The 25,168-nt window shown below is 36.0% G+C and overlaps 1 protein-coding gene across 3 annotated transcripts in view; it reads left to right on the top strand.

The window, feature by feature from the left end:
- The first annotated feature begins 7,324 nt into the window (after nucleotides 1-7,324).
- MS4A13 (membrane spanning 4-domains A13) overlaps nucleotides 7,325-25,168 on the top strand; it is a 32,061-nt gene continuing 14,217 nt past the window's right edge. Inside the window, exons 1-8 of one of the 3 annotated variants that reach the window (XM_081274066.1) lie at nucleotides 7,325-7,611; nucleotides 9,673-9,782; nucleotides 11,794-11,934; nucleotides 14,195-14,251; nucleotides 15,328-15,447; nucleotides 20,694-20,789; nucleotides 22,690-22,774; nucleotides 22,998-23,084. In XM_081274066.1, the coding sequence (XP_081130192.1) occupies nucleotides 9,738-9,782; nucleotides 11,794-11,934; nucleotides 14,195-14,251; nucleotides 15,328-15,447; nucleotides 20,694-20,789; nucleotides 22,690-22,774; nucleotides 22,998-23,084 (631 nt within the window). In that variant the 5' untranslated portion in view covers nucleotides 7,325-7,611; nucleotides 9,673-9,737. The remainder of the gene's footprint in view (nucleotides 7,612-9,672; nucleotides 9,783-11,793; nucleotides 11,935-14,194; nucleotides 14,252-15,327; nucleotides 15,448-20,693; nucleotides 20,790-22,689; nucleotides 22,775-22,997; nucleotides 23,085-25,168) is intronic. The other 2 variants (XM_081274068.1, XM_081274067.1) reach the window with 2 other exon arrangements.

Consider the following 25,168-nt stretch of genomic DNA (forward strand, 5'->3'; position numbering starts at 1 on the left):
TCTTTACTGTCTACGATAATTGTGAATCTTCAGAGACTGCATTTGAGATTTGTGCATCACTAATGACAAGCATATCTCCCCGTCACTGTCTTGTACTTACCAGTACCCCACACTGGCAAGGGTGAAGGACCAGAGAACTGAAAAAACAACCCTTCAACTCTGGAAGCCAGATATTTTCCTGTTGATGTTACCTTTTCTGCAATAAAATGCTATTATGAACATAATCCCTTGTTTGTTTGTTTTTAATTGTCTGATCTCGTACTGGTTGTATAGTCACTCTGACAAAACCCTGCAAGGCAGACTGGCAGCGCTTTTCTGATGATGCTCTGCAGTGTGTCCAAGTCACTGGAGATTCTTCACTCCTCCCTGCCTCCCCTTTCTGTTCAGAATGGACCAACAGCCGGGCAAGGCTGACGCATGGGGTTGGTGCTATTGTTTCTATTTTGGTCTTTTGGTTCTGAAGTAGAAGAAACATTCACACGTTTAAAAGCCAGTGGGAGCCAAGCACAGTGGCGCACACCTGTAATCCCAGCAGCTAGCTCAGGAGGCTGAGGCAGGAGGATATAGAGTTCAAAGCCAGCCTCAGCAACTTAGCAAGGCACTTGAGAACTCAATGAGACCCTGTGTCTAAATAAAAATTAAAAAAGGGCTGGGGATGTGGCTCAGTGGTTAAGCACCCCTGGGTTCAACCCCTGGGTTGTGAACAATTAAGGTAAGAGAGAAGGGATAAATGACCGTTTTAAGACATCAAAATCACAGGTGGAGTCCACCATGCGACCAGCGCACTGGTTTCATTAATGAGGTTCTTGGCATAAAAGTTAACTAGTGAGATCGAAATAAACACACAGACTCAGTTACCTTTTTCTATGACCAGGTCCGAGACGGCTCCCCCTCTGGCTCTCACCTTGAACCACCCGGTAGGGCAGCAAGGCTTATTCAGGGCTAGCAGGAGAGAGAGAGAGAGAGAGAGAGAGAGAGAGAGAGAGAGAGAGAGAGAGAGAGAGAGAACGCCAGGGAGTAGCCTTTTATTGGGGAACAAGAAATTCAGGGGAGAATTCCATCCAATGAAGGTTAAGGGGGGCCGCACTCCAAGGTCAGGGTCAGTGATAGGCCCCCGGGGTCAGTGGTCAGGCACACCCCCACACGGACAGGCTCTCTCACCAGGAGAGGGCCGGGAAAGCTCCGACACAGTTTAGCCAGAGCGCCTCAGACCCAAACCGGGAGTTGCCCAGTCACGTGTGAGAATGGCTCTCCACAGTGGAGGACATGACCTAAGCTGTAGAAGGAGGAAGGGAAGATGTGATTGTTGCAGAAAGCCACAGGTCTGCATGAGGTAGTGAGTACATGAGGAGCTTCCAATATCATGGCTCTTGTCTTCTCTGTCAAAGTAGAAGTGAGCTCATGTCCAAGTGGAGAGCATGAATAGAATCAGAATATCCAACAGAATGGGTAATGACAAAAAGTCATAGAAGTGAAGACTAAAATGGCAAGAGAAACAGGAGGATTGCCAGGCTGTGCTGAAGGCATGTTTCAGAGGATGATCACAAACTTAGAGTTCAAACAAACTGCCCCCCAGAGCTTGGGTGCCCAGACACAGATCCAGAAAAAGCACTTACCTAGCATTAGGATTTTTCTAGAGAGGATAATAAAATAGCAAAGAGACAAGAAAGCCAAAGACATCATTTAAAATATTATTAAAATAATTCCATGTGAAATCTAAACTTCATAAAAGTGAGAAAAATAGAAAAGAACAGATGAACTGATTTTTTAAAAAATGAGATATCTGCCTTTATCCTGTAGAGTTGTTATGAAGGACAAATTAGGCGTGAGGAGAAAATGGTTTGACAACAGCCAACTATTATCCATTTTTGAAATTCTAAATTCAAGAAGTCAGATGAGGAAAAAATATACAATGAATGAACAGGCCGAGAAATAAGAATCATTGGAGAAGCAGAAGAAAACAGACTTTTTGCATCTGAGAAAGCAAATATATTGTGTCAGGGGAGAGTCACACCATTTTGAGGTTCTAGCCCTGCCTGGATCGCCAGCAGCTCAGCAAAAGGGAAGGCATGTATTGTGGTCTTAGGGTCTAGAAACTAAACAGTTGCCTTCCCAAATGTCTGGGGGCATGGTATGTTGTATATCCAAGCACATAAAGCAAACAACTATAAAAGGAACACTTCCTTTAGGGACTATGTTTATTCACAGCAAAGTTATTTTTGAGATAAATTTCTAACAAATATATCCTATTTTTCAATTTGTTTAAGTAATATAGTCAACTATTTAGCTCGCTCTAGGTGCCAGTCACATTCCAAACACTTATCTACATTAACAAATTTAATACAGCAACCCTGTGTGGTAGATGCTATTATTAGCTTCATTTTCAGATGAGGGAATTTTGACAGGTTAAAAAACTTGACAGGAAGCTGTCAAAGAATACAGACAAGGATTTGAACCCCAAAAGTCTGATGACTAAGTCCAGGCATTTCCTACTGTCTCAGATATCATCAGAGATTTTTCAGCTTCCAAACAAAGACAAACAAAAACATATTTATCTATAGTAAACTTTCAGTCTGTTTGGAAAGAACTGCCTCACTCCATGATAGGTGGTAAAAGGGTTAGTAATATAACAATAACTGCTTTCAACACTTGCTTCCTGAAGGTTACCATTACCTTTGAATCACTCCTGGGAATCCCCTAACTGCACTTCCAGAGTGTCAAGTACTTCCTGCCAAGGACCCCCGCCAACTTCTCCTGTGACTAGATAGTCAAAAGATGCTGAGTTGGGCTCAAGCATCCAAAATTTTTATTTGAGGCTCTTTGGAATGCAAAAACTAAAATCACCTACTTTAGCAGTTTAAACAACACTATAAGCATAACATTTTTAAATAGTGGACTCATGTTAAGCAATGGAATCAACTAGATTTTTATCCAGATAAGAACAATATTCATGCATTATTCTGTAAATATTTGTTGTCTACTCTGGACAGGGCAGTGTTCTATGTTCTTGAGAAAAACAGATAAAGATTCTATTTCCTGGAAGCTTATATTATTTAAGTGTTAGACCTCCTATTAAAACATAAAATCCAATGTTTGACTTCAAAGTTTAAAACTTGTAAGTTTCCTGAAAATGTACCTATGATCTGACACCTGAGAAGGTGACTGAAATAGAAACACTAGCTCAACATAGAGGTCATGTGCCCACTATTGTTTGCGTTCTGACACATTTTTAGAAAGTGTTTATCTATTCATTAATTTCTCCAAAAAGTACAGTATACTACTCTTTGGTGACCAAACATTATTAGACTATTACATAAAATTTAGACTTTGAATATTTTCTGTTTGGAGTAATATAAGACATAATGGAGTAAATGTTAATGTACTTTTTTCTCCACACACAAGTAACTAAAGCTGGATTTGAATACAAAATCTTCACCCAAAAATTATGGCTTAACCTACATACACATGTACTCACATACATTCAGAATTCAAGTATCCTGTATTTAGTCTCTTCCTGCCTCAGAAAAGTATGGATTATTATCAGAATTCTAGGGTGTCTTCCAATTCTAAATTTTAAGACTTTAGTGAAGGTGAGTGATTCAGTATAGAGTGCATGAGTTCAAGAGATATCTTTCTAGAAATCATAAATATATCTCAGATACACGCATATCTTTGATTCATGCTTGGCCAGTACAACATTTATGAACACTCTCTTTCCAAAAGTACGTTTTGCGTTTGTCACACTCCTCTAATAATCAATTATTCACAACTTTTCACTTTTCCCAAAGAGCGGATGCTGACCAAACTTACCTTGAGTTTGGATGGTAGGGAGTGGGGTGCAGGGTCTTAGACATCTATTTGCAGGGGTTATTTACATCAGGGGAAAGATCCTGCAGAAATTTTAAGTTCAGGTATATGGAGCTCAAGCTGAAAGATCAAAAATGAAGACCAGTTTCTAGTCTGGCCTCAATGACCAGGTCAGATCCCTGTGGAGAAAGGGGAATACATTTGTGCATAGACTCCAAACAGTCCCCACTCTGTAATAAAACATGGAGAAAATGCAAGGCTGTTTGAAGACTTCCAAAGCTTTGGAGCTGGTGGACACAACCCTGGGGCAAGGCAGACTTTTCCCAGAGAAGCTGTAGCAAAGCCTGGGACAACTACTATAGGATGTACCTAGGTGAAAAGTGGTGGGCCCACATGCAGCAGGGGCTCAGCAGAAGCCTACCAGAGAACAAATGTGCACATTCTAGAAACCCTCGGAAACACTTTGGGATGTGGGGACTTGAGAGAACAGATCATTCTTCAGCACATATGGGTGCAAGCCAGGCAAATTGGCCGAACATCTTATATGTCTTTCTAATTTCCACAGGCTGAAAAGACCTTGGATGCCAGTGTTTTCCCACAACTGTCTGATTTCTACCTTTCCCCCTTCGTTTTGCACGTAAAACAAAGATTTCCTCTCTCTAGGCTATTCTCTTCATGACAATAATTTTTTACTATTTGTTCTTCTCTCTTAACTCCTCTTCTCCATTTCTCAGTACCTGGCTTCAGTTCTTAAAAACCAATGGTTGTTTATGAAATTCTTCTAGCTTGATAGTGCTTGGGTTCTTCATTCAATCTCCTTCTCCATACATGTACCCAGGGTGTCTCTATCCAGTTCAAGTTTTGCTTACCATTTGATTTTATAGTTCACAACTCTTTCCATTCCCCCAAGTATTCAGCAACCCTTTAGACGATGGCGTGGACTTTAAGGCCAAATGTCACTTCATATATTCATATAATGCTACAATGTGTAGTTCAACATCCTCACTTTACAATTGAGAAAATGAAGTCAAAGAGTTGTACAGTGGAGTGTATGCAGCCAGAACGGGAATTGGGAATCATCCCTAGACCTTTTGACTTTTTCAATAGCAGATATGTTGTAAAGTGGAAATAAACAATTTAAGGCACTCAAATGTTGCCTCAAGATAGTAAATTTAAAAAAGAGAAAAATATTTTTAAACTATTAAGTAGAATTTTATTAAGAACAGTATTCAAGTGATAATGGTAACTTTATGAAAACTAAAATCACTGTATATGCATATATGTCTTGATATGTATACATATACACACATACATTATACTCTGTACACACATGTATACACATACATTTTAACAATTGCATTTCTACAATAACCCTAGTCTACACGGATTAATTTCCATTTTTCTTACTAGAACACACTGGTGCTTACATGAAGGAAGTATCTGTTTTTACACATAAATAAAATGAAATTCCTCAGAGGGATTGGGACATGGTATTTATCAGGCTCAAAGCCAATGCTGATTACAGTATTGCCTTAATCATCTCCAACAATGGTTTTTAACAACATTATAAAAGGCATGGTATTTTCAGTACATTTCCTCTTACTGTCTCTTATATTCTGGGAACCAATTCAAAGAAAATCCATTCAAATAAAAAACATGATCCACATGGAGGATTACTGAAAATTAAAAAAGAATAAAAAGTGAGTCATACTGGATGCCAAACTCTGACTGGTTGCTTCATCATTACTAAAGGATGGACACCATAGAAAAACCAAATGAAAAAAAAAAGTTAAAAAGAAGGGAATTCTAAATTTTTCCAATCCAGTTTATAGGTATAGAGAAAAATCAGAGTTGGCTTTATCAGAGGAATGAAGAAGTACCAAGGAACTGTGCTTGTTGCAGTTTGACTTCACTATTTTATTCCTGTCTGTGCTCATATGGAATCCACATTTTGGCCTCTGTAAAGAAAATGATCAAATCCATGTTAATTTCCAGAGACTATTGGCTGACCCTTAACTGAAAGACAAAGATATCAGTCGTAGTGGCCAGTTAATACAAAGGGTTATCCCATTAGAATTGGCTATTTCCACTACAAATTCTATTATTATCCACAATCTTGGATTAATCTTGACCAGGCATTCAATGTTGTTCTTTCTACAGCACACAGAATGGCTAATATTGTCCTAAACTTCTCTGCTCATAGACAAATAAACAATACAAATATAGAAAACAAAGTGTAATGGTACTTAAGAATAAAGTTAATAACTGCAATGATACACTGACCAGTTTAAAATGTAAAGTCTATAAAGTGCCTGGGCATTTTTTGTTTTTTGTTTTTTGTTTTTTTTTTTTTTGTTTTTTTCCTTTAATTTGAAAGGACTTTGGAGTCCCAACATAAGGAAGTTAACTGTACAAAAAAAAAAAAAAATCCACTTTTGAGTTGACTTTTCAGGCTATAAAAAAGCTCACAAAATATCTTGACAGCTTTAAATACTACTCATTTCTTTTGGTAGATTTAGCTACTACAGATGTTGGAGTTACTTAGAAAATTTCTTTATAAGAGAAAATATTTCTTTCTGATTGTTTGACTCTCTAGCTTTCACTGAATATTTACATTGCAAGCCAAAATGTCAATTTAAAATTTCCAGGAACACAAATCAAAGTTCAAGGTATTTAGTAGCCTACAGAATGTCTGATCTCCAGATACACCTCATTAAGTCACCTGTAATTGCTTAACAAGATCTGTACTCAAGGGGGCTGGGGTTGTGGCTCAGTGGTAGAGGGCTCGCCTAGCATGTGTGGGGCCCTGGGTTCAATCCTCAGCACCACATATAAATAAATAAAATAAAGGTATTGTGTCCAACTACAACTAAAAAAAAAAAAAAAGATCTGTACTCACTAGAGTACATTGTTTGCTTGAACCCCAACCCCACTCCAACTTCCTAATCCACCCTTCCAGATCTGACTCTTTTCTCTTCTAGCTGTGACTTCTACTTGTCTTCATAAACATTGTTTTAACTACTGCCTACATCAAATAGAAAACTGACACTTTGTAGATGAGCTAAAATGCACCCAGCCCCTTCCCCAGCAGGTTGGTAAAAAAGCTATTCTGGCCTCTTGCTATTTTTTTTTTTTTTAATAAGGTATGGAGTGGGGGTAGGGGCATGGGAAAAATGGAAGAACTCTGAATGCTATTTCTTTTGTTACTCATGTTTGCCTGAATGGGAGGTGAAACGTAAACTCAGTGATTTGCCTTTTCCAAGTTTTACATCTCATAAAGTACATTTGTGATCAAACTTTTTGAGGACAGAATGGATGAAGAGCTGACTTTTCACCAACGACCTGGCCACTTTGCCGCGGACACGTTTATAAGTGACACCAGGAAGCAATACCTTGGAGCAGCCATTGCTGGAGATTCCCAGCAAAGGTTGGCAGGTGGACCGATCACGTGGCACCGGGCGCCTAGTGGGTCTGCGCACGCGTACTCCCTCCGCCCCGCCCGCACCCAAGTGTTCGCGCAGGCGCTCGAGGACAGCGCCAGTGCCGTTGGATACCCTAGCCACCAGAGGAGCCTGAGGACCGGCTCAGGGCTGGACTCCGGGCTACCTCTTGATGGCCACGCAGCGGCATCTGGGGACCTGGCGCTGAGGCCGCCCTCGGCCGGGATCTGCCTCTTCAGCGGACCCGGGCGCTGGAGTGAGGCCCCGGACCAGGGTGACGGCCCAGGGGGGGAAACCTTATCCTGGGCCTGGACCGGAGAGGGGGAAACTCGATCTTTGGGACTTTGAACAAGTAAAATGCGAGGTAATGATGTCGCTTGCTTTGCTTTCCGAAAGTGTCGGTAGCCATAAGGGGACAAGGAGTCTGAGGCCCGCGCCCCACTATGCCTCCCCGCTGCAGGTTGGGCCTCGTCGCCCTTTGTTTGTCACTTCCTCCAGCTACGGTCTCTGGGTCCTAGACCAGGGCATGCAAAAATGAATTCCTTGGCTTCTGGGAGTTCTTGCTGACTTAGGAGCCAGCCCTGAAAATCAAAAGTAGGAATTATGGGCAAAATATTAGGAAAACAAGAATATCTAACAGACCTGTCAGTCACCGCAGGCTTCCCAAAGATTCCTGCTGCAGCCCTTAGACTGAAACCAGGTAGTGGCCCCCCGGGAGGTAAGGGTGAGCTGGCTGGTGAAGGGTTTTTGAAAATTTTGGACATAAGTGGTGTTTCCCCACCCTGCCGCCCTCAATTTTTCTATTTATTTATTTGGGTTTTTTCCTAAAGACAATGAGGGTTTGCATCTCTACCGAAGATGTTTTACTGAAGATGCTAGAAGTGGATTCTAGTACAAGCTCTGTACTAGAAGAGAATTGTTGTAGAATTTCTGTATAAAGCAATCCTGGAGTAAGAGATTAGGGTTTGGAATATGGACTAGCAGACTTGTTCTTTGTCTCCTTTTGGGTTCATGATGGAGCCATCAGATAATAAAGACAAATAAATGATTATTTCCATCTAAATAAACATGATACATAAGTGGATTGTAGAGTAGCCAAATGTAGAATTTTTTTTATAAAGAATTCCAATCAGTTGTTCCATGAATGTTGGAGTATTTCTTTCTTCCATCAAATATGCTGAGGATTTTAAACACAAACACACATACACACATTCTTTTTTCTCATTAATATTTATTTGACTATTTCACTTGGGGTGGCTTAAGTGGGGGTCTGATAGAGATTATAGTGTTGCTAAATATTTTACACCCAGAGTCACTTCATGTCTCTTCCACTGTTTAGCAGTGAGTGTAAAAAGAATTCCTCTAAATATACAAAAGGATTTATTTTTATTTTCCTCTTATCTGAAAAGTAGCAAATAATGATTTTTCATCATTATTCTACGTGAATTCTATAATTCTGTGAATTTTATTTAATTGTGACACAGAGATTTAACTTGGTTTCCTATACATCCAAAGCCGCCTTTTTTACTTATCTCAAATTGAATGTATAAAGTTTGCTTCAATTACTAACATATTGTTTTTTATCTTTTGTTATCAGTAGCTCTTATAAGCATTAAGAGACATTGAGAAAATAAATTTCAGAAACAAGGATTAATGAAAACAATCAAGCCATTAAATTTTAAGGGTATGGGATCATTTAGTCAAAACTCCCTTCTTTCTGAAAAGATCAAGACTGAAATTTTAAAATCATCAGTCAGGTGTCATGACTCCTATGTGACATACTAGCAGATGCAGAATTTCACTTCTACAAAAGGATACAGTCCTACAAGGGAATGGAATTATTAGCCAAGTTTTTATCTTAATACAAAGATGATCTAAACACTAGGAAGACTAAAGGGGAAAAAAAGAACAGGAGCTACTGTTAGGATTGCAGAGCAACTTCAGTAAGTTGTGTGATAGAAGAAAAGATTATAAAGAGAGAAGAACTAGATAGGAAGTATGTGTCCAAAAAAAAAAAGCACAGTTGGCCAATTCAAGTATATGAAGTTATTTTTAAAAATGCAAACATGGCATTATGAATGATATTAAATTGATTATGAATTGCAAATGAATTGTTGAATGCTTTACCGTAAATTCTCTAATACTGTTCCTTAGATGTCCCTTCTATTAGGTCACCTATAGACACTACTTGCCACTAAAAGGTGATATCTGTAATATACCAGTATTTTTTAGTCACAAAGAGGCTTTTCAGTCATGGAGGCTGTCATTCGGAAGAGGTGGATAATGCTGATTCTAAGAATTGAAGCATAGAAAGTACAACTGTTACTTCTAACTTTAGGAAGATGATTAAAACTATAAAAAAGAATTAAACTTATGTATTTTTTTCTGAGGAAATCATGTGTGTGTGTTTTGTACTGTTTTGTAGAAGTTTGCTAATAAAGCTATCACCAAAGGTTAGAAACAAAATCAAGTAGAAGAAATGCTTATAGTATGGCATGTGGGAACACCTCTACAGCAGATAGTCTTGTGTTAGGGGTAAGTAATATTTCACTTTGACTAAATTCACAGTCGTAAATATTTCAGTTTTGAGAAGTATTCTTGGATCTGGAAAGGGATAGCTTTGGTTAAATCAAAGGATAAGAATTTAATATTTAAAAAAATGTTGATTGTCTTCTACAAATGTCGACTAATGTTACATTCCTAAACATTGACTAAACCAACACACACAGTATTAGAGAAACCCAAGGAATAAAGTTTTAAAAAGAGAGAGGGTATGTGTGTGTTTTAACTTTAAGAGAGACTATCATTGATTTTTTTAATTATTATACAGTAGGATATGGTAATTTTGTCTTATTAAATTATAAACCTGTGAGGTTAAAAACAGTTTACTCTTAATAAATACTAAAGATTATGAGGATCATGCACTTTTACATCTAAAAGGAAGAAAACTTTTCCATTGACTGATTCTTCCTCTGAATTTGAATACTGTGTATGCCATTGTTTTAAGTCTTCTATCAGATTGTTAGCAGAGATCTTTAACCTCTCTGGGGTCATAGACCACTTTGAGATAGAATGAAAGCCTGAGTCTTCTCCCCCAGAACCATGGATATATGGCTATTTTTGTACTTTTTTTTTTTTTTTTTAAGTTGGAGAGAGGGAGTTTGACCTCCTGGAACCCACTTTTTGGCTCTGAATTAAGAACTTAGTTTTTATTTTCTCAGTTCTGGGGATGAAACCCAGGGCCTTCCACACATACTGGACAAGTGCTGTACCACTAAGCTCTATCCCAAGCATTAAAAGCCATTTTTAAATAAGAAAACCTGCCTGTTGGCAGAGTTCTTTATAAGCTTTGACTATGTAGATATTTCCTAGTTTTCTATAGAAAAGCATCCAGTCATATACAAAGAGACATTATTTTTCAAGCCTACTCCTTTTATCCCTGGCAAAGTCACATGGAATTAGTATGCTTGATACCAGTATGCTTATACAGGCGGTATTCACTGGGTACCCACTCTGTGCTGGGCACCTAGAGACTGATGATGCAAGAAGGAAAAAAACAAAGTCCAGGCCCTCAGGAATTTTGCAATCTTAGTAGGTAATGTTTCTCCTCATTAAGTCCAAAAAACTCTGAAATGATATCATTCTTGTAAATATGATGCAGTTAGAAAGCTTAAATTCTAAACATAAAGAATAGATAGGATTGTTATCAAAAAGGAGGTATCTAAAAAAAGAAAAATACATTCTCTACTAGCTAAGTGCATTGTGTTCCATAGACTACTTGCTTTACAAAGTACAAAAACTCTTAAAACATTAAATAGCTTCCTATTAAAGTTTATATGAAAAATGAAAATAACACTCCATCATTTTTAAAGATTAATTATAAAAATGTATAGTATATGAATTATCAGCTCACATAAATTTGAAAATAAGTTTTCTGGGATAATAATTATATTTTTACAAGTTAAAGTTAAATAATAATTCTCTCCTGCTCTAACTTGTCATTTATCTAATGGAAGAATCTAATGCAAGAAGATCTGCCTGAGATATGCTTTATGTTATTGTATGGATTATGGTTTACTCTAGCATGCTTGTGAAAAAAAATCCATACATACCAAGTATTCCTTGAAGGAAAAGATAAACCTTTCTAAGATTCAAAAGAACAAGAAAATGTCAAATATATGGCTTCCTGCATCCAAGTAGATTAGGAACCACATTTTCCTACATACTGTCAGTATTCTTTCCTTATACCATAACTTGACAGGTGGTATAATTGAATTGTTAACTTTCTTATGGGAGAAGTGGTCAGAGCTACTATTTTTAAACAATCTTTTGGTCTAGTATGGCTGATTCCTAATTGAGAAACCTCAGTCCTTCCTGATCAGGGCCTTCTTTCTGTACTAACCAATTCAGGAAATACATGGGTAGGTGTATTGCTGTTTTACCATCATCTTTTGTATAGGTGTTGAATATTTCTTATAGTTAAAATTCATTGGAATTGTGTGTTAAATTACATTGTTTCAGTACTAACAACATTCTCTTTTTACAGGCTATCCAGATTATGATTGGCATTTTTCATATTTTCATGTGGTATTTCCTATTGGTTTTGTATATGGGACAAATTAAAGGAGTCTTTGGGACATATGAACCTATAACTTACAAAACAGGATGTGCTTTTTGGGGAATTTTTGTGAGTACAATACATTTATATTGATTTCATTATAATATTCATTTCAGTACTAGAAGATAGAAAAATAATGATAAAAACATTTAATTTTCATATAAAATCTAGATAATGATGCATGGTTGATAAGTGATGTACTGACTCATTAATAAATGATACACTACTTATATATACCAAAGCATTGCCTTGGAAAAAGAATAAGAGAAAAATAATGAATTTTCAAATTAAAAAGCTTCTGCACAGCAAAGAAAACTAGGGCATATGGAGAGAGCCTGCAAAATGGGAGAATATCTTTGCCAGCTACTCTCTGACAGGGGATTAATATCTAGAATATATAAAGCATTCAAAAAGCTTAACACACATGCACACATACATACAATTAATAAATGGGCAAATGAACAAAGCAGACTTTTTCAAAAGAAGTACAGATGACCAGCTAATAATGTAAAAATATGTTCAACATCCTTAGCAATTAGGGAAATGCAAATTAAAACTACATTAAGATTTTATCATACTCCAGTCAGAAATGGCAGTCATCAAGAATACAAATAATAAATGTTGGTGAGAATGTGTGGAAAATGGTACACTCATTCTTTGTTGGTGGGACTGCAAATTAATCCAACCACTTTGGCAGAGCTTATGGAGGGAGATTCCTCAAAAGACTAGGAATGGAACCACCATATGATCCAGCTATCCCACTATTTGATATTTATCCAAAAGAACTAAAATCAGCATACTGTAGTGGAAAAGCCACATCAGTGTTTATAACAGTGCAATTGAAATTCACAATAGCCAGGTTAGGAACCAGCCTAGGTGCCCATCAACACACGAATGGATCAAGAAAAGGTAATAAAACACATACAAGGGAGTTTTACTCAACCATAAAGAAGAATGAAATTATGGCATTTGCTGGTAAATGGATGGAAATACAGAACCTCTTCTAAGTGAAAATAAACCAGACACAGAAAGTCAAGGGTGTAATGTTTTCTCTCATCTGAGGAAGCTAGGATAAAATAAGGGAAAAAGGTGGTGTGAGGGGGAATCCCATGAAAATAAAAGGGAAATCATTAGAGTAGAGGAAGGGAATTCAGGGAAGGCAGGAAGAGGAAGGAGACTCCAAGTACATTTCACCTTTATGTCTATCTATAAAGTACCAATTTAAAAAACAAATAAATGGAAGATCAGTAGAGTAAAGGAAGGGCAAAAGATAGAGAGAGGAGGATAAGGAAAGAGGAAGTACTGGGAACTGAAATGGAGCAAATTAAGTTCCATGCATATGTGATTATGTGAGAGGGACATATTGCCTAAAAAAAAAACTTTTAAAAATAGCATATTAAACAATACATTTTCTAGAATTTCAATTAAATGTAATTCAGTAAAAAAATTTTCAGGTTGCAAATTTTGAAAGGCATTTTATTAAGCAAATGACTTAATAATCTAGTTGGAGAGCACTCTCGTTTAAAATTCACAAGATAGTTTCACTTTGATATCATGTTAGTTTTTCTCTTCACCGTCTACCTCCTTAGAAATCTCAGCTTTTGTTACAGAAGCAAGTGTAGAATGTGTGATTTAAATTTACTCTTGTGGGATTTATAAGTTTCAAATTTTGACCTTCTTAAATAAAGGGTGTTGCATGAATGCTGTTTTTTTCCTAAAATTAGCCTTTGCTAATAAAACTACTAAAACAGATAAGACAAGGAATATTTCAGGGGGTTGTACAGATCACTTTCGAACAATATGGTATTGTTTTCCTGTTCTTGGAAATAAATATTCTCTCATGAAATAATGGGATCTCTTTTTGAAAAGTCAAACAAAAGCTTAAATAGCATCTCTTACCCTAATAATTACTATAAGAGTTGTATTTTGTAAATGACAGTGTGAGATCAACTCACAAGCCATGTTTTCCATATCTGGACATTACTCAGCCAATGCATCATCTCATTAGAAGCAACAGCACTAGAAGAAATAACTGAGTTATATGTGAAATATTTTATGCACATATAATCAGACTTGATCCCAGATTCAGAACTGCCACAGTCCACATTCTGTCCACACTCCCTTATATATTTCTATTACTGGTGACCCTGTGGTTATTTTTTATAACCTTTGGATAGCATCATTACTTCATGATGGATACTTATCCTGACCCCTTTAAGTTTTTTTTTATTACTGTTTAGTATTCTAAAAATACTTGACTTAGAAATTTTTAAAAATACATTTTAAGTTGGCAATCATTATCAATAAATACTTATGTTTTTATGTTCAGTATATTGTGTCAGGAGCTTCCACAATAAGATCAACACAGAAATCGAGTCAATACCTGGTAAGTTGAAATGTTGGGATATCTCTAGAATTGACTATCATATGCTTAACAATAGGTCTTAATGAAAAGATGATTCACAATAATGAAGTAGTCTACACACCCTATAAAACAAATTAAGAAATTAAGTGAAAATCTAGGATCACATAAGTTAATGGAGACAAATATGTTGCAGTACTTAAAGTCATGATTACCTTATGTAAAAGCTTATAAATTATAGTTTTTAGGGTTTTTTGTTTGGTATTCTACCTTTTAACATTATATGAATATCATGATTAGAAAGCATTTAATAGAACCTAATGCCTTTATATATAGATATTATACTGCTCTAAAAAATCTCATTTTCTGAAAGTCAGATTGTAAACAGGATTGTATCAAAGTTGGGCATTTGTCCAGGAAAAAGATCTATCTGTGATATAGGATAAATAAATTTGATATCTGTTTAAAGTTATTGGTAAATATTTCCAGATGATTAAAACCTATGATTAAAACTTAACTCCTTTTGATTGTATTTCCACAAACAGTTTTCATTTTCCATTACTTTTTTTTCCTTCTCCTTTTTTAATTTTCCTTTCAGTGGAAACCCTTTGGTTCAAATCATGTTTTACAATCTTCTTACAACTGATTCACAAGATTGTAAAATACAATATTTTTGGTCCCCAATGGAATTGAAAGATTAATGCTTTTTATTTTTATTTTTTTTAAAGAGAGAGAGAGAAAGAGAATTTTAATATTTATTTTTTAGTTCTCGGCAGACACCACATCTTTGTTTGTATATGGTACTGAGGATCGAACCTGGGCCGCACACATGCCAGGCGAGCGTGCTACCGCTTGAGCCACATCCCCAGCCTAGATTAATGCTTTTTAGTTCGTTGATAATTTAATGTTTTGTCTACATTAACTGGGTTTTATGTAAACCAGAAATATATTTTGCATGAGCAACAAATGTACAAATACTTCTAAAGCCTCACAAACTAGATCAAAGTTTTTAATTAGATGACTTTGTTTTAGCAAGACAAACTGTTTAACCAAAGTATTTATTCTGAATATAATAAATTTACCTTATGTCTCCTTTTCAGACGATATGGGCTTTGATCATGAACATCTTCTCTGTAATTACTGCATTTATTGCACTATGTCTAACAGTATTTGAGTTGTCTACTTTTCATAGTGTGTCATATAGGAATTATGGACAAGCGGTAAGTGGCCTGTTGTATAGGAAAACCTTAATTTAAAAATTATTATTTTCAGTGATTTTGAAGACTTAGGATATAAAACGAGGCTTGTATTGTTCCTTTATATGGCAGTGAGGTCTTGATTGAAAGAGCTTAATTTTAAAAAATGATTCTAAGGTAATATTTTTAGTGCATATTAACAAGCCATTTGAATTCTTGATTTTCCCAATTAAAATAAAGCAAGTAAAAAATATAAAGACTTCAATGATAAGTGTCTTTGCGTTAGGAACAAGGTCTCTGATGATTCTTTTCATGTAAGAAAAGCATAATCCTGGACCATAAAACCATTCCCAAAATCAACAAAAGAATTCTGCTTATGTATGTATGCATAGTTCAAATTTTAAATGCCTAGTGATTTCTCATTACACAGAACTTTTCATAGCAACCTATCTTTGCATCTTATATGAATTTTGATTATATGAAATCACTATATTTCTTCCTAAGATATTAACTACATTTATTCCAGCTGTTCTGGCTTTAAATTTCAAATCACAAAATTAGTGCTGCAAAAGACTTTAGCAATGCTTATAAAAAAATCTCCCATTTAAAATGAGGAAAGGGGCTGGGGATGTGGCTCAAGCGGTAGCGCGCTCGCCTGGCATGCGTGCGGCCCGGGTTCGATCCTCAGCACCACATACCAACAAAGATGTTGTGTCCGCCGAGAACTAAAAAATAAATATTAAAAATTCTCTCTCTCTCTCTCTCTCTCTCTCTCTCTCTCTCTCTCTCTCTCTCTCCCCTCTCTCACTCTCTCTTTAAAAAAAAATAAAAAATAAAATAAAATAAAATGAGGAAAGGTTGTAGGAAGGGCTGGCCAACAGAACAAAAGAAATAACAATTAAAATAATGACTATAAGAGTTACTGTAGGAGAGGGATATGACTTTCTCTCCTTCCCTATAGACTTCCTCTCTTTACCTGCAATATAGTATGTAGAGGATCATCAGTGGAAATAATTCAGAGAATAGAAAACAAGACTGTCTGGCCGGGTCCAGTGACGCATGCCTGGAATCCCAGTGGCTCAGGAGGCTGATGCGGGAAGATCGTGATTTCAAAGCCACCCTCAGCAAAAGCAAGGTGCTGAGCAACTCAGTGAGACCCTGTCTCTAAATAAAATACAAAATAGGGCTGTGGATGTGGCTCAATGGTCAAGTGCTCCTGAGTACAATCCTCCGTACCCCTCTTCAAAGAGAAGAAAGAAGAAAGAAAGCAAGACCGTAGAATAATAAGAAAATAATTGAAAGTACAGTAATACCCCAAAATAGATGGTGTGTAATAAATGACTTAAATAAACATGCCCAGATTTTCCCTATAAATTCTAAGAAAAATCTCCAATATCTGGTGATTCAATATATAGATAACTTCAATTGTGATTTTGTTTGCAGAGAATAAGAAGGGTGTACTTAAGTACATTCTTATTCCCAAATTTATAATCATCAATTTAAGATAATATTGCATAATTGTCAAGACCTTCTATATTAGTCTGTTTTTTCAAAGCTATAACAAAATAACTGAGACTGTATACTTACAAGAAAGAAAGGCTGAAAGTCCCAAGATAGGTAGCCCTGTTTGACCTCTAGTAAGGGCCTAATGGCAGATAATATCAAGGGAGAAAGTACCTGACAGGGTCTACAGGTAAGACATGAAAATAAAGACTGGGAAAGGCTCAGTCTTGCTCCTTTATAACAATGCTTTCACAAGATTTAGCTAGAGTCTCATGAGAACTACATTAATTCCTTTTAAGAACAGCACCTCCAGTGACCTAACAATCCCTCCTCCCATGTCCATTTCTGAAAGTTCCCTGCCACTTCTTACAATTACCAAATGAGAACCAAGTTTCCATCACATGAACCCTTGAGGGGCACACTGAAACCTTGTCCAATCACAGCATCTGTCTTTTGCAATAAATATTAAGAACCACTGTTGACTGTACTTATCTGAACTCAGTACTAATGATTTTCCCCAAAACCACAAGTTTTATCTTTGTTTTCTGTGATTAGTTATACAAAATGAACTTGTACATTAGACATACATTTCTTACCCACTGGCTTTTCACGGTGGCATTGTTGAGTTATGTCTACATTTATTAAGATAGCCAACATTTTACAATATTTTCACATGCCCCTTTTATAGCATAAGAAAGGTGTTTGGCTACATAAGAAAGTCATCCAAGTAATCAGTGTTCCCAGGAACACTATCATCTGTCCCCCAAAGTGCATACCTCTGAAATATGTCTCCCATATAACAACATGGATAATGGTATAGACTCCAGAACCAGATTGCATTGTTCAAATACTATCCTTATACCTGCTAGCTATGTGTATGCTTTGATGAAGTTTAGCTTCCTGTTCCTTAGTATCATTATGTGTAAACAGGAAAATGTTCTAATTCATGCCTGTTAGCTAATTGTTTTGTTCTTTCTCTCAAACTCCAAGCCTATAATCTGGTGGCTAGCTTGACTTTTTTACTTGGCTATACTTTTATCATCATCTCAAACTCAAAAGATATAAAATAGAAATTGCTTACTTACTCGAAAGTACAGTACTGTAAGACCCCCTTGTTGAAATTTTCTAGACCCCAAATCTTAACCTTGGCTGCTCTCTTTCTACTGGCTTTCCAAATTACCAAATATCATTTATTCTTTATTTAACATTTTAAAATTAGATTTCTCTTAGGTTTAAGTCTAGGAAATATAATGCAAATTGACCTTAGCAAAAAAGAGCCCTTGCTGATTTAAGCCTGGTTCATAAGCATAGGTTATATTTCAAGAACTCATATTCTCTCTCTTACTTTGCTATTTGAGCTGCTCCATCAGACATCTTGCCGCTTTAAGGGAAGAGATTGACAACACCACCAACTTACAAATAAAGGATGTAGGCAGAGTGATTTTTTAACAGTCTTGCCAGTGAAGAGCCCACAAATAATTTCCACCTAAAATTTTATGATTTTGTATTGCTGCCAACAAACATAAATTAGAATTAAATCCTTCAATCTTCCTAATCTTCCTGTTCATGTCATACATGATCAAACACTGTTTCATTTAAAACTTCTTTATCATTCCTCAAACATGTTAGTTTCTTGTGTTGTTTGCTTATGTAAATACACTAGGTCATTGTGATACAACTCTATTATTCATTTTATTTTATTTCTCTGTTAATTATTTTGTCACACTTATTTGGGGGAGGCTATTTCTCTTTTTTCCCACATTTTTTAAATTGGTGCATTATGGTTGTACACACTGATGAAATCTGTTGTTACGTATACATACATGCACACAATACACAATATAACAATATAATTTAGCCAGTATCACTCCTCTGCACTCCCCACCCGCATCTCCCACCTCTTGGCTTCTTTCCTCTACTGATTTCCCTTAGATTTTCATGAGAGCCACCACATCTTTCTTTTCTTTTCTCTTCCATAGATTCCTCATGCGAGAAAACATGATGACCCTTAATCTTCTGAGTTTGACTTATTTTACTTAACATAATTGTGTCTGTTTCCATCCATTTTTCTACAGATGCCATAATTTCATTTTTCTTTCCGACTGAATAACACTCCATTGTGCATAAATGCCAACATTTTCTTTATCCATTCATCTGTTGACGAACACCTAGGCTGGTTCCATGGTTTGACTATTATGAATTGTGTTGCTAAACATGAGTATGCATATATCACTGTGGTACGATGACACTAATTCTTCAGGATGAATACTGAAGAGTAGTAGAAGAACTGGGTCATATGGTGGCTCCATACCTAGTCTTTTGAGGAGCTTCCATACTGATTTCCATATTGGTTGTACTAATTTACAGTCTCACCAACAGTGTAAAAGTGTTCCTTTTTCCCCACATCCTCTTCAGCATTTATTATTATCTGTATTCTTGATGACTACCATTCTGAGAGGTGTAAAATGAAATCTCAGTGTAGTTTTGACTTACATTTCCCTAATTGCTATGATATTGAACTTTTTTCATATACTTGTTGGCTATTTGTATTTTTTTCTTTTGAGAAGTGTTTGTTTAAATCATTAGCCCATTTATTAATTGGGTTATTTGATATTTTTGTTGTAAATTCTTTCTGAAAAAAGACAGGTTGCAATGAAACAAGTAAATAAAAATTGAAGCTGCCTAAAATTCTGCTTTCTCCTTCCTTTTTTTCTCAGCACTACCCTTATTTCAAAGATCCTATCTCTTTATGAAGCCTTTCTAGATACTAGTGGCTTTGAGTGAACCTCCTACTGCCTATAATTATTAAGCATATTTTTATCCATTTTGACATATTAACCTTACCATATGTGACTTATTCTCCGTCTTTTCTACTTGATTATAAACTCTGAGAAAGCAGAAAGTTTTTATTTGTCACTGTATTCTCATTATTTAATCCCTAACACTTAACATTTTTTCACATATAAAAGATATTAAATAGAACCAACAAAGAAAAAGGAGAAAGAAGAAGAGGAGGAGGAGGAGAAGAAATTGAAGGGAAAGTGAATTATGTTGCTATTTCTTTTAGGTTTGAATATCCTTATTTACATAGCCAGCACAAAGACTGCTTATTCAGGAAGAGCTCTGTTATGATTTGCATAGCTCACCCATAATGTATGTAGTTGAAAATATTTCCAGTAACATCAGAAGAGATCTGTTTTATTTATCCTGGAAGTCACAATCACTTGTGTTTTCAAGTAAAATGTTTGTTGAATTCTTTTTTAATTTGCTCATCATTCTATGCTATTACAGCAAGTATCTCTGAGAAATTTTTATCACCACAAATGTAAGTTTAAGTAAATTTGTAGTTACTAATAGCTGTCTTAATAAACAAAAATAGCTTGTTAAAAAACCTCTGGGTTGCCATCTAATCCTTAGAAATAGAAGGGCCAAATCTTACTAACTGGAGACCTTACATAGCAAGTTGTGCCAGGGACTCTGTAGTGAAGACATAAACATTAATAAAAAGTTATAAGAAGTGTAACAAGAATGCTAAGTGATGAAGATCAAGGACGAAAGCCACATACAATGAATTGGGAAGAAGTGTAGCATGAAAAATTAAGAAGAAAGCAAAATAATAAAAATGTCTAGGGAAATCACATTGGGAAAAGGTCCATTTATTGTTTTCCTTCTTTTCCTTGGTTCTTATACTACAAGCTCCTTCCATGACCTTGTTTGTGCTTACTAAAAATAATAATGTAAGATTTCTCCCTATTTCCTGATTACAGAAACTAGGGAGGGAAGTTTCACGTATTTTATTGGCCTCGTACCTCTTGGAAATTGGTATTGCACTTGCACATTCAATCTGCTGCTGTGCACGGTTGGTAAGTGTTTACTCAGGCAAATCAAGAGATGTTAAGTTTCTAGAAAGCATACTCTGTAAGGTGATAAAGCACACTATCCAGTGTTTAGAATTAATAAAATGGAATATATTATTTACTTTTCCCCCCTTCATTTAATAAATAGAAAACATAAAATGACAAAAGCAATACATGAAACTACATATCAAAAAGTATAGAGTGATTTTTTCACTTAATATAATCTGCATTATATCCACACATCCAAATCTACATAAAATTTTTTTTACTAATTGTATGATCATTTTCTCATCTTGTTACATGTCTTTTTTTGCAACTATCATAAGCATCTTTTCATTAAAAAACACATCTAAAGAAAGCCTTCTTATAACTTATTTTTTATATATTTTGCATTCCCTTATTTACTGTATATTTAACTTTGTTCCCAGTTTTCTTAAATTATAAACAATGATTCAATGAATATTTCAATACAAATATTTTTGCAAACAGACTTATTTCTGGAAGTGGTAGATTCCTAAAAATGTGGGTGTAGGGTCAAGTTTAATATTCCAAAATGCTGAAATAATTCATAATACCATAGAAATATATGAGAATGTCTGTTTTCTCATAAGCTTAAAATAACTAGATACCTAACATTCATTCATGGTTTTTGCAAATATTCATGAAGAATCTACTATTTGCTAGGCTTTTTAATAGGCACTAAGGATGACTAACGAGACACTGTCTCTGTCATCAGGGAATTTGCATTCAAGTGGAGAAGAAAGATACTTATATATAAAATGGTCATATATGTGTATATATACTATATATAATCATGATAGTAAAATGTTATGAAGTAAAGGCAGAATAAGGAGATTAGGCAAAGGTATTTTACATACGATGATCAGGTAAGACCTAGGGACTGACTGAAGTACACAAACTGAGACCAGAAAAAGGTTTTGGGCCGTGTGTGTGCGTGCACATGTGTGCACGTGTGTTGATATATGTCCACATTTATAGAGATAAAAAAAAAGAGGACTAAAATTTTTGAGAGAAAAATGTTAAGGAATAATATAATTAATGTAAAACCATATGTATATAATCCACATAGATATGTTTAATTGGTGTGTATTATATAGAACAGTGGGTTTCATCGTGGCATACCCATACATATATGTGACATAATTTGGTCAGTTTCACTCCTCAGTATGTCCCCTTGCCCTCTTCTCCCCAGGATCCTCTTTCTCTATTCTAATGGCCTCCCTACTTTCAAGAGATCTAGTTTTAAAAAAATACAGAATGAATAGGACTTACAGAATGACTAAGTAAGCACATAGCAAATATTTCTAAAAATATTCTGGAAGTTGATCAATGTATACAACAAATTATGAAGTGTTTGTGAATATATACTGGATCTAAATAAAAACTCGTTGTCTCTGATATGTTAGCTTGGGGCTCACTTTGATTCCTTCAACCTACTTGGTTTTGTTATGCAGAAATTTACCTTGGTGATTCACACTGTGAGGACCAACAGTTTGCTGCTTGAGAGTTAATTTTATTTGAGGCACAACACAGAAATTTCCATGACTAGCGTAATTAAACCAATAGAGATAACAGTCACTCCTAGATTGACTGAGATTACAATATTGTTGGTCAATAAATTGACTAGCAACCAGCCAGAAACTCAACACAGAGATTCAGAGAACAAGACAGCCAACATGGGATATTTACCTTGATAACATTATGTTTATCCCTTATGATCTGGAAGAATACAAATATGTGCAGGAAACTGGAAAGAGCTCTAATGAGCTACTCACCTCTAGCTAAAAAAAAAAAAAAAAAAAAAAAAAAGAAGCCATGCAAAGTAAAGTAAAAGCTGAGATAGACTTATAAGTAGCCTAAACTTTGGAAATATTCTTCAATTCAGAACGAAACAGAAGATCAGAGGATCCCACGTCGTAGCAGCTCCCTGAAACTGAACAAAAAAACCAGTTCTGCAAGGGCAAGTAAAGGTAGGAAGGCTGTAGAATAACATTTACCCCTTATTGTCTGGAAGAATATAAGTATGTGCAAGGGTATGCACACTATGGAAACTGGAGAGAGCTCTAGTGAGCTACTCACCTCTAGCTAAAAAAAAAAAAAAAAAAAAAAAAAAAAAAAAAGCCATGCAAAGTAAAGTAAAAGCTGCAATAGACTTATAAGAGGCCTAAACTTTGGAAATATTCTTCAATTCAGAACAAACAGAGGATCTGAGGAAACCACATTCTCGTAGCAGCTTCCTGAGTCTGAGCAAAAAATCCAGTTCTACAAGGGCGAGTCAAGGTAGGAAGGCTATAGAATAACATCTAACCCTTATGGTCTGGAAGAATATAAATATGTGCCTGGATATGCACACTATAGAAACTGGAGAAAGCTCTAGTGAGTTACCTCTAGCTAAAAACAGAAGCCATGCAAAGTAAAGTAAAAGCTGCAGTAGACTTATAAGAGGCCTAAACTTTGGAAATATTCTTCAATTCAGAACAAACAGAGGGTCTGAGGAAAACACATTCTCATAGCAGCTCCCTGAAACTGAACAAATAAACTAGTTCTACAAGGGCAAGTCAAGGTAGGAAGACTATAGAATAACATCTCTTATGGTCTGGAAGAAAATAAATATGTGCAAGGGTATACACACAAAGGAACTGGAGAAAGCTCTAGTGAGCCACTCACCTCTAGCTAAAAAAGAAGCCATGCCAAGTAAAGTAAAAGCTGAGATAGACAATTAAGTAGCCTAAGCTTTGGAAATACTTTTTGATTCAGAACAAAATGAGGATCAGAGGACACTAAAAACTCATAAGAGCTCCCGGAAAGTGATCTAAAAACCAGTTCTGCAATGGTAAATTAAGATAGAAAGACTGGGGAAACACTGGTAGACAATACAAAGCAACCAGATGAAAAACTGAAGTACTGGTTTCTAGACTATAAAAAGTTAATAAAAGGAGGCAGTACTGGTGGGCATGGTGGCTTGGTGGTGGAGGGAGCTCCCCTCCAATAAGCTGAAAGACATTCTCCCATCAGTTTTAGAGAGGCTGAGCTGGCATGGGAGAACCCTCAGCACTCTGCAGAACAAAGTTAGTGAAAACGGGGAAGTGGCAACAACTTTGGAGCCAGAGACTGGAAATCCCTGTAGTTTACCTTTATTTTCCATATTTCTCTATTTTTCCCTTTATTGCCTTGTTCTAGGCATACTTTCTTTATATTCAAGACCAATAAGTCACTTAAGCTTTATTTTTCACTGGATCATTGGGTACCCATGCACCGTGCTGTGAGTCAGTCTGGGCACAGGAAGGAGACTAATATCTGGGAGAAACAGTGATTGAAGGAGCCATGACTGCTTTTCTAGGGCACTTTAATTTGAAATTGACCCTCTGAACTCTGGATAATGAACATGGCTGACAAGGTGGAACTGGGACTGATCATGGTTAGGTAAAAAGCAGCAATTCCATGACATCCTATTTTGGACCCTGCACCACCGCCCCCATGTCCAGAAGGATATAGAGAATAAACTGGTACATTCCACAACTGCCTACACCCCCATCCACCCACCCTCTTCCCACAGACTGATGTTCTCAGACAAAAGGGTACAAAACAATACAGATTGGTCTACAGGTACATGGTTGAAAGGGTTAGCCAACAGAGCTTACAGATTTACATTCCCATCCCTGGTCACAATGGCAACCATTTTGAGAATGAGATCTGCTCTGAATCTTATGGTACTTCACTAATCGAAGCTATAGGCAAGGAGGGAGTAGACTTGAGTACATAATACTCTTAACAAGTTTAGCCATTTTGACTCAGAGCTGACAAAAACAGAACAATAAGTCTATCAACCTTCCTCATAGCTGGGAGAGTCTAAATTCAAAACTCTGAAAAGTCAGGTCTCCAAATTTAAAATCTCAACAAAAAGAAAAACAAATTCTTTGTCAATTAATTGGGTCCTCTCTCAGTACTTCTTTATTTTGCTCTTATCTCATTCTCTTCTCTCCTTCATCCTTTATTTATCTTTTGTTGCCCCAACATACTTTTCTCTTTTTTCTTTTTTCTATTTTTTATTCTTTCTTCCACTTCAATTTAGTACACTATCATTAATGCTTAATATTTCCAGAACATTCTATATTATTTCTCACTCTTCTCTTTGGTCAATACATTGTAGAGATCATTTAGAATAACATAGGATATGTTGATATAAAGTTTACTTTTAAATTTCCTCTGTTACTAGCAGTTATTCTCTCAAAGTTGTACTGGTGGTTGAACTTAACACTTTGATTATGCTGAAGCTAAGATATCCCCAGCCCAGGGATGATTATGAGATAACTACTCACTAAAGGACCCCCACACAAAAGGAGAAGAGGAATTCAACTCAATGG

This window comes from Spermophilus citellus (genome assembly GCF_964194105.1).
Source record: "Spermophilus citellus genome assembly, chromosome: 2".
NCBI classification, from domain to species: Eukaryota; Metazoa; Chordata; class Mammalia; order Rodentia; family Sciuridae; genus Spermophilus; species Spermophilus citellus.